The 14,078-nt window shown below is 38.7% G+C and overlaps 1 protein-coding gene across 1 annotated transcript; it reads left to right on the forward strand.

Moving 5' to 3' along the window:
• Nucleotides 1–13,463, forward strand: LOC118836264 (zinc finger protein 2 homolog). Its single transcript, XM_036743596.1, has 3 exons — nucleotides 1–46; nucleotides 5,538–5,633; nucleotides 10,943–13,463. Exons 1-3 carry the CDS (start codon nucleotides 1–3, stop codon nucleotides 12,901–12,903), a joined length of 2,103 nt encoding a protein of 700 aa, XP_036599491.1. The 3' UTR covers nucleotides 12,904–13,463.
• Nucleotides 13,464–14,078: the final 615 nt, after the last annotated feature.

The raw sequence follows: 14,078 nt of genomic DNA on the forward strand, positions 1-14,078 counted from the left end.
ATGAAGAACTTTCAAAATATTGAGACCTGGAAGAAGCGAAAACTATGTGAGAACAGGATGCGATCTGTACCCTGTCCTCCTGTTTGCTCCTGGACTTGCTCTGAAGTTCCTTCACAAAGTCTGCAGAGAATGACCTTTACTCTTAGTCAACTACAAAACAAGTCATTCTATCTACCTGCACACATCTATAAATATAAAATACAATAATACATTTATAATTAAATGCATTCATTTATAAATTAAAGTAATTTAAATTAAATATTAATAATAGAGAAGAACATCACTATAAAACAGGACTTATTTAAATCAGTATTAAAATAATGAAATAATTTTAAAAATCAGTATAAAATAGCTACTTGTCCTTAGGCTGTTTCTCTTGGAACCTCATAGAAAAGAGGAGATGACAAAAATATCATTGATTACTTTTCAAATGAGAAATGCTTGCAAGTACGCTGGAACACAGATTAGCTCAATAAAGCAGTTGCAGATTGCTACATTAGGCAGCAGATTAGGGAGACTATTTGTATTTTATGTTCTTTGCTCGTAGGGCCTGTGAAAATTCCTTCCCAAACTATGTACCTTTTGACCACATGAAGTAGGTGAACTGGCTTGTAACAGCACCAGGCTAGTGTATTAGCAAGGCAATAATTACAATATAGACAATAATTGTAAATATTTTTGTGTAGTTCTGTATCATAAAATATGAGACTTTCCATATAGAAGGTAGAAGAAGTAAACTATTTATTCAGACTCCAGAGAACCAGATCCCAAAACCAATAAGTCGAATCCATCATAACAGCAAAGAAATTAATACACATTATCACAGCACAGAACAACTCCATCTCGAAAACATTCCCACCCCCTGCTGGGTCCTTGCCACCAACAGTCACTCACAGCACAGCTAGTACACATCTGCTCTCTCCCTGAGCTCTAACCACTCTGAGAGTTTTCTGCTCCACCCTTTCCAGTTCCTCTTGTTCAGCAAGCTCCTCCCACCTAAGTCACCACATGTGACTTAGGCTTCTTGTGACATAAGCAGGTCACATGGGCCTTTTAATGGGTGAGAAAGATCTTCAAATTTAAATTACTGTTACAGCTAGTTAGCATAGCTGTCATTATGATGGTCAGAGACCACTGTCACATTGGTGACAGTGAACCAAATGTCATGAAATTAGCCAAAATAAAGAGATAAGCTTTGGTCAGTGCATCTCACAATTGTATGTACTGCCTAATTAATTATAGAGAACTCCATAAAAATGATGGAGTGAACTTTAAAAAAAAGAGATGAATGATAATTTCAAAGTATAGTGATAATGATAATAATAACCTCAAAATGTTCTTGGGATTAATCAATAAACTACTACAGCTGTTACCTGTAATCATCAGGATATAACATTGATCCATAAAAACTTCAAAACAATGTCTTCAGTAGATTTGGCCATACCAAATACTCACAATCAAGTTACATACAATGAAGAACGTTCAGAATGTTCTTGATTTCTGTTTCCAAGTGAAAAGTCTTGGTCTTTTATAACTTTAATTTGCTATTCCCTAAGGTTATAACTTCCCTATTGTCTACTCATTCAGATCAGTGGTTCCCAAAGTGTGGTCTGCTTTCTGCCAAAGTGTGGCAGAATCCTTTCAGGGAGTCCACGAGGTCAAAACATAATTTGCCTATTAAAATACTCCTTTTTCCAAATACTCATCTGTGTGAGCCCCAGAAGCAGATATGAAAATTCTGCTGTCCTCCATTAAGCCAGATGTTAAATAGATTTGGAAAAATGTAAACCAGTGCCACTCTTCTCACTAATTTTTTTCATTTGAAAATGTCATTTTTCATAAAAATTGCTGTGTTCAAGTATAATGGGTTTATTGCTATTTTACATTAATAAGTGTTTTAAAATTGTATACATTTTAATCTCTACTATCAGGAGACATAAACCATACAAACAAAAGCACTCTGGGGTCCTTGATAAATTTAAGACTATAAGCAGTCCTTGAGACCAAAAAATTAGAGACATATTGATCCAGACCACAGATTCTCCACTAAAATCTCAGCGCAGATACCTAAAGACATGAAATGCGCCTTTTCTCTCGGCATGATTAAAATGAGCTAATTTTCTTTGATCGTATGTCAACTCTGTGATCTTTCCCTCACACTTCTTGGGAACACCTCACAATATGTCTCTCAGAGGTCTTTTTTTTCTCACCACCCTCTGCATACTCTCTTTTCTCTAGAGAAGGACTATATCAAAGGATACCAGGAAACAATTTTCAAAATAAGACTTCAAACTATTAAGAACCATGTGAAAGATCACACCAGCTTACTAATTAAAATAGGAAGGAGAATGAAAACAACTCTGAAGTATTACACCACAGCCAGAAAGTTGGGAAAGATGACCAAAGCTGGAAATAGGAAATGTTAGAAGGGCTGTAGGAAGACAACCTCACTAATATATATCTGCGGTCTAACCATTCTGGAAAGCAATTTGGAATTATCCTAATCAAGTGACTGAAATATCCAGACCCTCTCACCCAGGGCTCCTACAGGTAGACATATGTTCCAAGGAGGTGAAGGTCAGAAAAGTCCCTTGTGTTCCAAAATATTCATAGCGTTACCTTTTGTGGCAGTAAATAAATCAAGACAAAAAAGGTGCTGTCATTTGAGGAACAGTTAAATGAATTGTGGCAGCTGAATAGAGGAATATTGCTACATTATAAAATAATAGCTTTTGGGCAGCTAAGTGGTGCCATAATGCATAGAGTGCTAGGCCTGGGCTCAGGAAGACTCTTCATGAGTTCAAATCCAGCCTCAGATACTTATTAGCAGTGTGACCCTGGGCAAATCACTTAACTCCATTTGCTTCAGTTTCCTCATCTGTAAAATGAACTAGAGAAGGAAATGGCAAACCACTCTAGTGTCTTTGTCAAGAAAACCCCAAATGGGGTCACAAAGAGTCAGACATGTCAGAAATGACTGAGCAACAAAACAACAACAGATTTGAAGGATTCAGAGAAAAGTAGGAAGATGGGCATGAATGAATGCTGAGTGAAGTCAGCAGAACCAACCATGCGATGCATTCAGTGTCTGTGATGATATAAACAGAGGACAGGGACCAACCCGTGATTTTCTTAGTGAAGGGAGCTTCCAAATGAGACATCTCCCTCGACCCATGCTGGCCAGCATCTTCTCCACACCTTGTAGTTTTAGAGTCACAGTGGTTCCTTAGAAGGGCAGCCATGCCACTGCTACTCCATGTTCTCAGGATCCTGGGGGTAACCCTTTCTGGTCACTATCCCTACTAATATTATACCTCATGGGCTCCCATTGGCGCTTTTCTCCCATTAGCAAGTGAGCCGCTAATACCCAATTTCCCTTAACCAGAACATTTGCTAAAAATACAAGCAAACACATAATATTTACACAATATTCCACCCATAAACCTTAATCATACTATCATACTCCTACCAATGCACATAATGTCTGTGGGGAGAATAGGCATATACTTAAAGTCTCAGAGTAATAAGGCATACATGTAGGGAAAACATATAGCTTGGGCAACTCAATTCTGGAGACATAGACTTTGGTATTTTATCCTCTGTATCTCCAGAATTGTCCATAAAAATTCCCTGATGAGTGCACCATCTTTGTTGAAAAGAAGTTTCCAATGCTAAGCTAAGCTGATCCACACTGTGATTTATTTCACTGGACATGACTTGGTGAGCCACCAGGCTACTTCTCTGATGCTAAACTGTTTCTTTGAGTGGCTGGGATTATTTCTTAAAGGCAACTGTAGTGTCCATCACTTCAAGCTACAGACTTAGCTGATGATTTCAGCTGAAATTGTGTGGGGCTCTTTTTTAAAAAAAAGCAACAATATATATTCCAAAGTTGGCAAAAGCCTCTCCATCTCTCCTTCTTTGCAGGATTATTCTTCTCCTCTGTGGAGGAGGAAACAACAGGAGGAAGTGTAGAAAAATATTTTCTGTTGTCTCTTATTAGGAATAAGTCATAAATGATAATGTAGTATATTCCCTCTGTAGTCTTGTGAAAAGTCGTTGAGCAATATATGGTCAATGTGAAAGCATCCACCCTTCACTCTAAACTTTCCTTGTTTAAAGTATAAAATGAAGACTCCTCATTGGGTTTATAGTGACTTTTATGTTTTTGAAAGTCCATGGAGTAGCAGAGTTTGAAAGTTGTTATGTGGTTGCTAGTTATAGCCCATATCCTGCCTGAATTACCATGACTTTGTGAAAAGTATCTTTAATAAAACAGGATACAGTTTGGCTTGGACTAGTCCCAGTAATAATGGCAAGCAGTCAGTCCACAAGCATTTATTAAGCATTTACTGTGTGCCAGGCACTATGCTAAATAGTGGGGATACAAATACAAGCAAAAAGACAGTTCTTGTCCTCAAGGAGTTTATACTCTTACAGGGGAAGATAACACAAAAAAGGGGAGATGAAAAGCAGAAGGTGTGGGAGCCACCTGCATAGGGACATGGAGGCTAAGCATAAAGAATGAGGGGTGGCTGGTGTGGGCCCTTCCCTGAAATGGAGGTTCTGGGTAGAACTCACCAATGGGTGCATGATACAATCTCTTCTTTTCCTTCTTATTCTTTTCAGTAGCAAGTGGAGTAGAGAGCACTCCAGACTCTCATTGGCTGACTGATCTGCCTGTTAACAAGTGATAGTTCAGCTAGAGAGTTCCTGTTTGTCTTTGACGCAGTTCTGAAATCTGTTCTTTCCTCTTCTCTTCTTCTAACCTATCTTAATTCAGCAGCTGAGTCTCTCTGTAAAGAACCTTCTCTTAGCCTAGGGTTAGTTGCCAAATTCTCAATTTCTATCTATACATGAGGGAATTACATTGGTCCACAAACCAAGGACAGTGGGACTGTCCATATTTCCTCAGCTGAAAGTTTTCTAATTCTTTGTAGGTCTATCACTGAAGCCAGATGTTTTCTCCAATTTGCTCCAGTGTTCTACAGCTCTTCAGTGCAAATGAGCAACTGTCATCTCAGAATTCTGGTCAGACTTGCTTAATAAACTGCTTCTGTGAGGCATATCTGAGCCCCCAAGAGGGGATATGTCAAGATAGACTTAACTCATAGACTGCTTTGCTCAGAAGCAAACTTTTGTCCCAGACAACGGTCATCTCTTTACATAAAGAACAACTAAACCAAACTGAAAGTTGAAATTAAAATGACAGAGCTTAACCTGGCAAGGTATTGAGGAAATGTACTCTGCCTCCCTTTATTGAAGACCAGGGACCCTGGGTGAGAGAGATCGTATATATTCTCAAATATGGTTAGTATTTTGGTTGGTTTTATGGAAATTTTTTTTCTTTTTAATCTTTATTATTAGAGAAGCCTTACTAAAATTGAGGAGCGTAGAAGAGCGTATTTGGAAATAAATATCATCTAAAGACAAAGGAAATCAATAAAAAATTAAATAAAATGAGAGCAAAAGGGGCTAAAGTTGAACTATGACAGATTTCTATTCTCAGCACTTTCCATTTTTTTCTCTATGAGCAGGGCTTCCATTTTCCAAACCACATGTGATCTCCCAGTTGGAGAGAGGAGAAGCACCATGGATAACAGAGAAAGATGTCCCAAGGGTGTCTTGTCAAGGTGAGCCAATGAAAGTCAGTGCCAGCTACAGTTCAGCTGGTCAGCATGCAAGCATGTAACTAAATAGCTTTGCTCTCTTGGATGGGAACACTCTCCACTGGCCTCCAAGACTACAGAGAAAGTGTGAGGTGGTCTAGGGTGAGCTTTCTCACTTAGAGACTGGTTCTCTTTCCCTTTCCTGATCCTGACCCTCCTGTCTTTTCCTTCTTCACTCTGGACTCCATCTGTCTTTTGCTGCCCCCTCCCATAATTGTTCTCTCTTCTTCTGGCATCTGTATATCACCTTCACATGTTCCCTTTCCTTCTCTTTTCAGACATAACACAAGTCTGACCAATGTTTTTGCAAATTTCCTTGGTCTCTTTCTTATTTTATCTATATCCTGTTGTCTCATTCCTTTCACTGCCATTCCCAATAAACATATCATCTGTACCCATCATGATTTGCCTCTGGTCCCCATCCTTTCTGGAAATGATGCCCTTCCTTCAGTTCTTTAAACAACCAACCATCCAAAAAACATATATTACGCACCTGCTGCGTGCTAGGAACTGGGCTGGGCCTTGGGGATACAAGTACAAAGACAGAAACAGTCTCTCCTTATGGTGAGCTTACATTCCAGTGAAAGAGAACAGGTACATAATTAATATGAATAACATACATATAAGTGAATAAATACAAATGCATGGAAAGTAGCTAAATATAGGGTAGTGTAGGAGGGAGAGCATGAGTCCTTGGGTGATCAGGAAAGGCTTCATGCAGAAGAAGGTACTTCAGAGATCTGTCATTTTCTCCGTGTGCTAATGTAGATGTTGACCTCTGTCAGAATGGATGAACTCAAGTCATCATCACCCTCTAGCCAACCTGAGGTTGAGTCTCTAAAGTTAGCTAGGCTAGACCTTAGGCGAAATACTTACTGTCCATTGCAGCAATGTGGCACCATTGTGCACAGAGGGCTGGGCCTGGAGTCGGTTCCCATCTGCCCTCAAATGCTGTATGTGGCCTAGAGCAAAATACTTCACCTCTGTCTGCCTTAGTTTCCTTAGCTGTAAAAAAATGGGGATAATAATAGCACTTATGTGCCAGAGTTGTGAGGATCGAATGAGATATTTGTAAAGTGCTTAGCATGGAACCTGGCTCATAGTAGATGCTTAATAAATATTTGTTCCCCCCAAATTGAAGCCTTTCTAGCTTGGTAGAATCAACCACAGCTTACACTTAGCATATAATAATAGCATGAACTTGTAGACTCCCCTGCCACCATGAAGCATCATACCATGGCTTTAGTCTAGTCCCACTGCTCGTGGTCATGTAACTTTATAAATCAGAGGCTCACACCCAGATTTTCTCACTTCAAGCCCAACACTCTCCCCTCTATACCAGCCTTTCTCTCTTCCTCCTACCTAATTCCAAGGAGTTTTTCTCCAATCTCAGTCTTTAGGGACTTGCTGTATTGGTAGCATCAAAGTTTGCCAGCCCTTTAAGAAAGTGCCTTCTAGTTTTACTTCTCCTATTACTCCTCACATGGTTACATTTCCTTTTGTTTCCTTGAAGCCCAGAGTTAAAAGGGAAGCCCGAGGCTACCTCGTTTAATGCATACCTCAACAAGGATCTCCTCCATGCCATATTTAAGAATTGGCTTATAGTGGGTTGGTGAAGGGGAAGCCATTGCTTCCTGAGGCTTCCTGAGCCTCTTCCATTTTGAGGTGGCTCCGGCGTTTGGGTCCCTCCCCACAACAAACTGAAATTTGTCTCTGCTTTCATCCATTGCCTCAGGGCCCTCCTTCTGGGGCCAAGTCAAGCATGTGTTACCCTTCTTGCACGTGACAGACCTTTGAAAACATGAAGATAACTGTCATGTGTCATAGCTATATTCTTTTCCTCAAACTTAACATGCCTGGTTTATTCAACTTCTGCCTGTGGGGCCTGATCATCAAGCCCTTCACCATCCTGGCCTGGCCCCTGTCTCCTGGTCATGAATCTCCTTCCTGAAATAGGCATCAAAAGCTGCTTGAGGGTAGGAACTGTTCCTCTGCTTACATTTGTATCCACCAGGTTTTAGCCCAGTGCGTGGCACACAGTAAGTGCTTAATAAGTGTTTTATTTGTCCATCTCCTCCCCAGCTCCAGTTGAATATAGCTCAACAGCCACTTTGTCCATCCCATCATGCCTTTTGGATCCATCACCCTATTTGCTACAAACTCCCTGTTATGCAGATTTTACAAACATCTTCCCTTCTACTCTTATCTGTTTAATTTTTCCCTGATGATGCTACTTCCCTAGTGGCCTCTGCTTCTCCAGTACTGCCCAACTCACAGGGCCAGGAAGACGGGAGGGAATACTGCTGCTCATCCCTGCCTCATCTGGACCGTTCCACCAGCACTAGCTCTCAGCGGCATTTTTTTCTGGTGAGGTCCATTCAGTCTGTTTGTACTAGTCTCTCCTCATCCTTGTTGCCATCATTAACCAACCTGCAGATTGTCTACAGACTTTTTCTAGGAATTAGTAAAGTTAGAGGAGTTAGTGGCTGGTTCAAAGTCTTCCCCTCCACTTTGGCATCTTCCTTGGGGTCTGTATTTATGTTTATGACTCCTCTCATTAATTATGCTCTCGGTCTTCCCACTTCCTCAACTGTAATTCCACCCCTCAACCACATGTTCCTATCCTTCTCCCTCTCTCAGTCTCACTAGTACCCCCTTTGGCTCTCATCATCTTCATTCTGTTAACCTTCAGTGCTAATCTTCATACTATCCCAGTCCAGCTCTCCCACTCTAGCTTTGCTTGCCTCCATAACTAGCCAGGCCAACCCCATGGTTTTCCATTTTAATATCTCCCCAGCTACAGCTGCATCTTTTGTCTCTCCCAGTATAATGTCAATTCATTGAGAATGAGAATAGTTTTATTCTTGGAGTTTGTGTCCCTAGTGCCTAGCACAGTGCTAGGCTCATAGAAGGCACTTAATAAAAATGCTTTTTGATCAGTAGAACCACGGATCCCACTGTCTCCCTGCCACTCTCTACCACTGAGTCTCCATCCCTGCTTAACTCCTATCATCTGATTTTGCTCCTCTGACTTCAAAGCTGCTGAGCATCATGAGACAGAAGTTACAAAATCACGCTGATTTCACTCCATACAAATTTATGGTACATAACCGTAGCCATGCCCTTACCATTGCTCAATAGTCTCTTAATGACTGATTTCATTTCCCATAGTAGCTTTTCCTAATCATTTTTATTGTAAGTTTTTATATTACAGTCATTTCTGAATATAATTCTTTCCCTTATCCTACCCAGAGGAACTTCCCTTGTAATAAAGACATAAAGGATCATTTAAGCAAAGTTAATCCACACATTGACTGAATCTGATGAGCCATGTAATGTTTCATACTCAGATTCCCCTCTCCCTCCACTAACAGGTTGGGAATAATTCCATTTCTTCATCTCTCCTGCAGGAAAGGTCATTACAGTTACACAGAGGATGTTTTATGTGGTGGTCCTTTTTGTCAGTATTGCTGTAGTCATTGTTCAGATTCTCCCTCTGACCCAGAGTGCATTTGGGACCCTTAGCAAGTCCAATTCATTTCTCAGTGATCCATTCAGTTCTCCCAGACTCCCAGAATAGGTGCTGACTTGTATTAGTAGAGAGGTTTTCCTCACTGCAAGTTCTCTTATACCAATGAAATTATCAATCTGGCCTAATAAATGTTTTTTTTTTAAAAATTTAAGTGAAGTCACCTTTAAAGGGCAGCAAAATTTATATAAAAACCATTGAACAATGTCGGTGCTGCTGTTTAAAAGCATTTTCTTTTAACAATGAGAAAACTGCTAAAGTGTGAGGTTGCATCTATGATTAGTTACAATCACTTTTATGTTGTTTTACCTAACTATCTGGGGGAATTGTACACTTGGGAGTACCCTCAGGGTATGTATAATGTATCAAAGCAAAATTTGATTTTAAAAACGTAACGATAATGAAATACAAACTCATAAAATTCAAAACAAAATTGATTAGCAGGGAGTTCTACATGTTCATAAACATCATAAATAAAAATTTTGTACAAACAAGGGCCAAGCACTGAGCCCTTTGGTATAACATTCAAGAATTTCCTGTAGATGAAAATTATTTGTTATTCAAGAGCATTCATAGTATCGTTATTTGACGGCTTATAAATACACATGGCTATCCCATCACCCATTCTCCTTTCATTATTTTCCTTATAAATTTTTAAACATAACGAATATAGCTTTAACACATGAAATTAATACAAACAGAAACACAAACAAACCAGTGTATTCTCCAAAAACAGGCAGTGAAAATAGCAGAAATCTTGCTCGCTATCATACCCTTTCCTAACTTACTAATTCCTTTAAGGAAAGAAGGCCGTGTGCTTTGCAAGGTGACGCCAATATTGTCCATTGTATTTATCTTGTTTTGTTGCCCCACGAGGCCTTCATTGACATCTCTGTATCCAGTGCGGAGTTCAAGTGATGTTGGTCTTTCGTATCTACTCTCTTTACTTTCCATCACGATCTGTCCCTGTCTGCCATCCTGTCTATCCCAGTTTCATTGAATTCTCCGTATTTAAAGTGTAATTTTTACAGAAATAAAGATCTACATAATTTGAGAGGTATTCACTATTCATATCTAAAAAGGAACGGGAGTAACAATAAAGAATTAGACAATAATAACAAGATATCATGTTGAGAAAAAGACGAAAAATATAAAATAAAAGAAAAAATAGGAAAGAAGGGAGAATAGCATTAATAAATGTCAAATTATGTTGAAAACAATAATGATCACACTTATCACTGGTAAAAAAAAACAGGCAATCAGTCAGTAAACATTCATTAAGTGCTTACTGTATACCAGGCACTGTGTCTAGCCCAGTTTCTGCTCTCAAGGAGTTCATAGTCTGGTAAGGAGACAACTCATAAACAACTGTGTATAAACAAGCTATACACAGGATAAATTGGGAATAGTCTCAAAGGGAAAGCATTAAGATTAAGGAGAATTGAGAAAGGGCTTCTTGTAGTAGGTGGAAGGTTAGCTGATTTGTTTTGCTTGATTATATTTCTTACAAAGGAGTGCTTTATTGGGGACAGAGGAGGTATTTGGAAGTGTAAATGTTATATAATGTAAAAAAAAGAAAAGAGTATGAATAAAATATTTTTAAAAATCAGCAGAAACAACTGTTCTACCTTTTCCTGCACAATCATCCTGCTTCTTGATGTAAGAGAATCTAAAACATACTGTAAAACAATTTTCTTTCTTCCAATACAGAAAAATGAAAATATGTATATTTTTTTTCTTTCAGATTTCTTTATTCAGAAGAGAAGATATAAAACCAAGGAGTTAGCTGCAAATAAGAATATTTCTGTGAGAATTTTATCCAAGAAGAGACTCTCAAAGAATGGCTTCTGGAATTCTGAGTTAAAAGAATCCTGGGATTTTGATGCAAGATTAAAGAGGCAGAAGGGCAATCAGAAGAGATGGGCCAGGCAAGGTACAATCAGTCAAAGAACAACTACAAATAAGTTGAGTCTTTGTGAATGTGTTACTTTGGGGAGAAAGTTCAAGCAGGGATCACGTCTTACTCCCAAACAGAAAGATACCACAGGAAAATATCTCCATAAATATGATTCTCTTGGAAAAAGCTTTAAATATTTGTCAGATATATTTAATCATAATAGAACCCCTTCAGGGAAGAAGCGTTATAAGTATAACAAATGTAAGAAACCCTTCAGTTACCATTCAGACCTTTTTCAATATCGTAAGATACATAGTGGAGAGAAAACTCATAAATGTGATGAATGTGGGAAAACTTTCAGCAACAACTCATGCCTTACCGTGCATGTAAAAATTCATACTGGAGAGAAGCCCTTTGACTGTACTGAATGTGGAAGAGCCTTCAGGCGTAGAGCACATCTTATTCAACATCAGAGAATTCATACTGGAGAGAAACCTTATAAATGTTATGAATGTGGAAAAGCCTTCAGTGTTGATTCATACCTTATTAAACACCAGAGAATTCACACTGGAGAGAAACCCTATAAATGTAATGATTGTGGGAAAGCTTTCAGACAATTAGGAAACCTTAATCAACATCAGAGAATTCATACTGGTGAGAAACCCTATAAATGTCATGAATGTGGGAAAGCCTTTAGTCAGTGGGGTCACCTCAATCAACATCAGAGAACCCATACTGAAGAAAAACCCTTTGAATGTAATGAATGTGGAAAAGTTTTTAGGCAGTTGGGAAATCTTAATCAGCACCAGAGAGTTCATACTGGAGAAAAACCATATAAATGTAATCAGTGTGGGAAGGCTTTTAACAATAATTACCTCCTTATTCAACATGAAAGAATTCATACTGGTGAGAAGCCATATGTATGTAATGATTGTGGAAAAGCCTTCAGTCGAGGGACATACCTTAAGAAACACAAGAGAATTCATACTGGAGAGATACCCTATAAATGTAATGAATGTGGGAAAGAGTTCACTGACAAAGCATCCTTTATTTATCATCAGAGAATTCATACGGGAGAGAAACTTTATGAATGTATTGAATGTGGAAAAACTTTTAGCCAAAAAGCAAACCTTAAAAAACATAAAATGATTCATACTGGAGAGAAGCCCTTTGAATGTAATGAATGTGGAAAAGCCTTCCGAGAGAGGGGAAGCCTTAGTGTGCATAAGAGAATTCATACAGGAGAGAAACCCTTTGAATGCAATGAATGTGGAAAAGCCTTCCGAGAGAGGGGAAGCCTTAGTGCACATCAAGAAAAGCATGCTGAAGAGAAACTTTATAAATGTGATGAATGCGGGAAAACTTTCAGATACAAGGGATATTTTAGTATCCATCAGAGAACTCATACTCAAGAGAAATGCTATAAATGCAAAGAATGTGGGAAGGACTTCAGCCTAAGGGCATCCTATATTATTCATCAGAGAATTCACACTGGAGAGAAGCCCTATAAATGTAATATATGTGGGAAAGCTTTCAGTTACAATACATCCCACAGTAGACATCTCAGAACTCATACTGGAGAGAAACCTTTTGCATGTAATGAATGTGGCAAAGCCTTCACTCAGAGGGACTACCTTACTGAACATGAAAGAATTCATACTGGAGAGAAACCTTTTAAATGTAATGAATGTGGAAGAGCCTTTAGGCAGAAGCAAACTTATAATGCACATAAGAAAATTCATACAAGAGAGAAACCCTTTAAACATAAATTATATGAGAAAGCTTCAACTGCAAATTGCACCTTATAGAACAAACATCAGAAATTAAAACCAGTGAGACACTCCAAAGGTGCAAGAAATGTAGGAAAACCATCAGCACCAGCTTATAGGAGGCATTAGGGAATTCACACTGAAGAAAAACTCTATGAAATTACTATGAGATAACTATAGGGTGTGTATTTTATACATCAGAGACTTTATATAGGACAGTGACTTTGGGGATGTAATACTGTGAGCAGTTCTTCATATAATCTTGTCATTTGTTAAGCACTGAGTCCAGATGTCTGATTTTTTTTCATGATCTATTATATTATTTGGTGCTTTGAGAGAGAAAAATATCGAGATCATCTTTGATGTCCCCTTTCCCTGGATACAAATTGGCTGCTGTTAAGTAGCAATAGAGTTGCATAAGTATAGGATCTTTAATAGCACCTATACAAGAATTCCAGAGAATTATTGTATTGTTAAATAATAATTACATCATAATGACTAAGGAAAGAAAGGAAAGATGATAAATGGCTGTTGATTGACAACCCTGTTGGGAACATCCTAACCATACTGAAGAATAAAGAGAACCAGTTTTTAGTGGGCTCAGAGCTTTCTTGGTCCTAGCAATCAGCATTATTCTGCTTACAAGTCCCCAACAGAAACACATACAAAAATCTCGTCAAGGCTTATGTAACCCTTTCTTCACTTTCTTATCAAGTCCTTGCCTTGGCTCATTTACCCTTTTCACAACTACACATTTTATTCTGTCCTCTAACACACTAAAATGTCTTCTCTTACTTAGGACTCATGCCCAAATAAACCTTTTGATCCAATTTTCTGTTTTCTTGTTATCACCCATCCCAAGCAATAGCAATAGGTATCCTCCATTAAAGCCATAATCAAACTGTGACTGGTCCAGCCTGCTATTATAGTCTTCCCATTGGGTAAGCAACCCACATGCCAGCAAGCCAGGTGCATGCAGTAAGATAAGGCTGGATGAACACTTGTTAGGTTGTAGAAGGTATTCTTGTTCAGGCATGGGTTACCCTAGATAGCCTCTGAGATCCTTCCATGCCCTAGTTGTGAGTCTTGACATATTATTTTCAAATTGCTTCATCATCAGATTAACCCCAGCAGTTCCAAAGGTTCTTTCCAGTCCTATGTCTCCCTTCTTCCTTTATTACTGTAATTATTACTTCCAATATCACAACCTAGGA

The sequence above is a fragment of the Trichosurus vulpecula genome, chromosome 2 (assembly GCF_011100635.1).
Source record: "Trichosurus vulpecula isolate mTriVul1 chromosome 2, mTriVul1.pri, whole genome shotgun sequence".
NCBI classification, from domain to species: Eukaryota; Metazoa; Chordata; class Mammalia; order Diprotodontia; family Phalangeridae; genus Trichosurus; species Trichosurus vulpecula.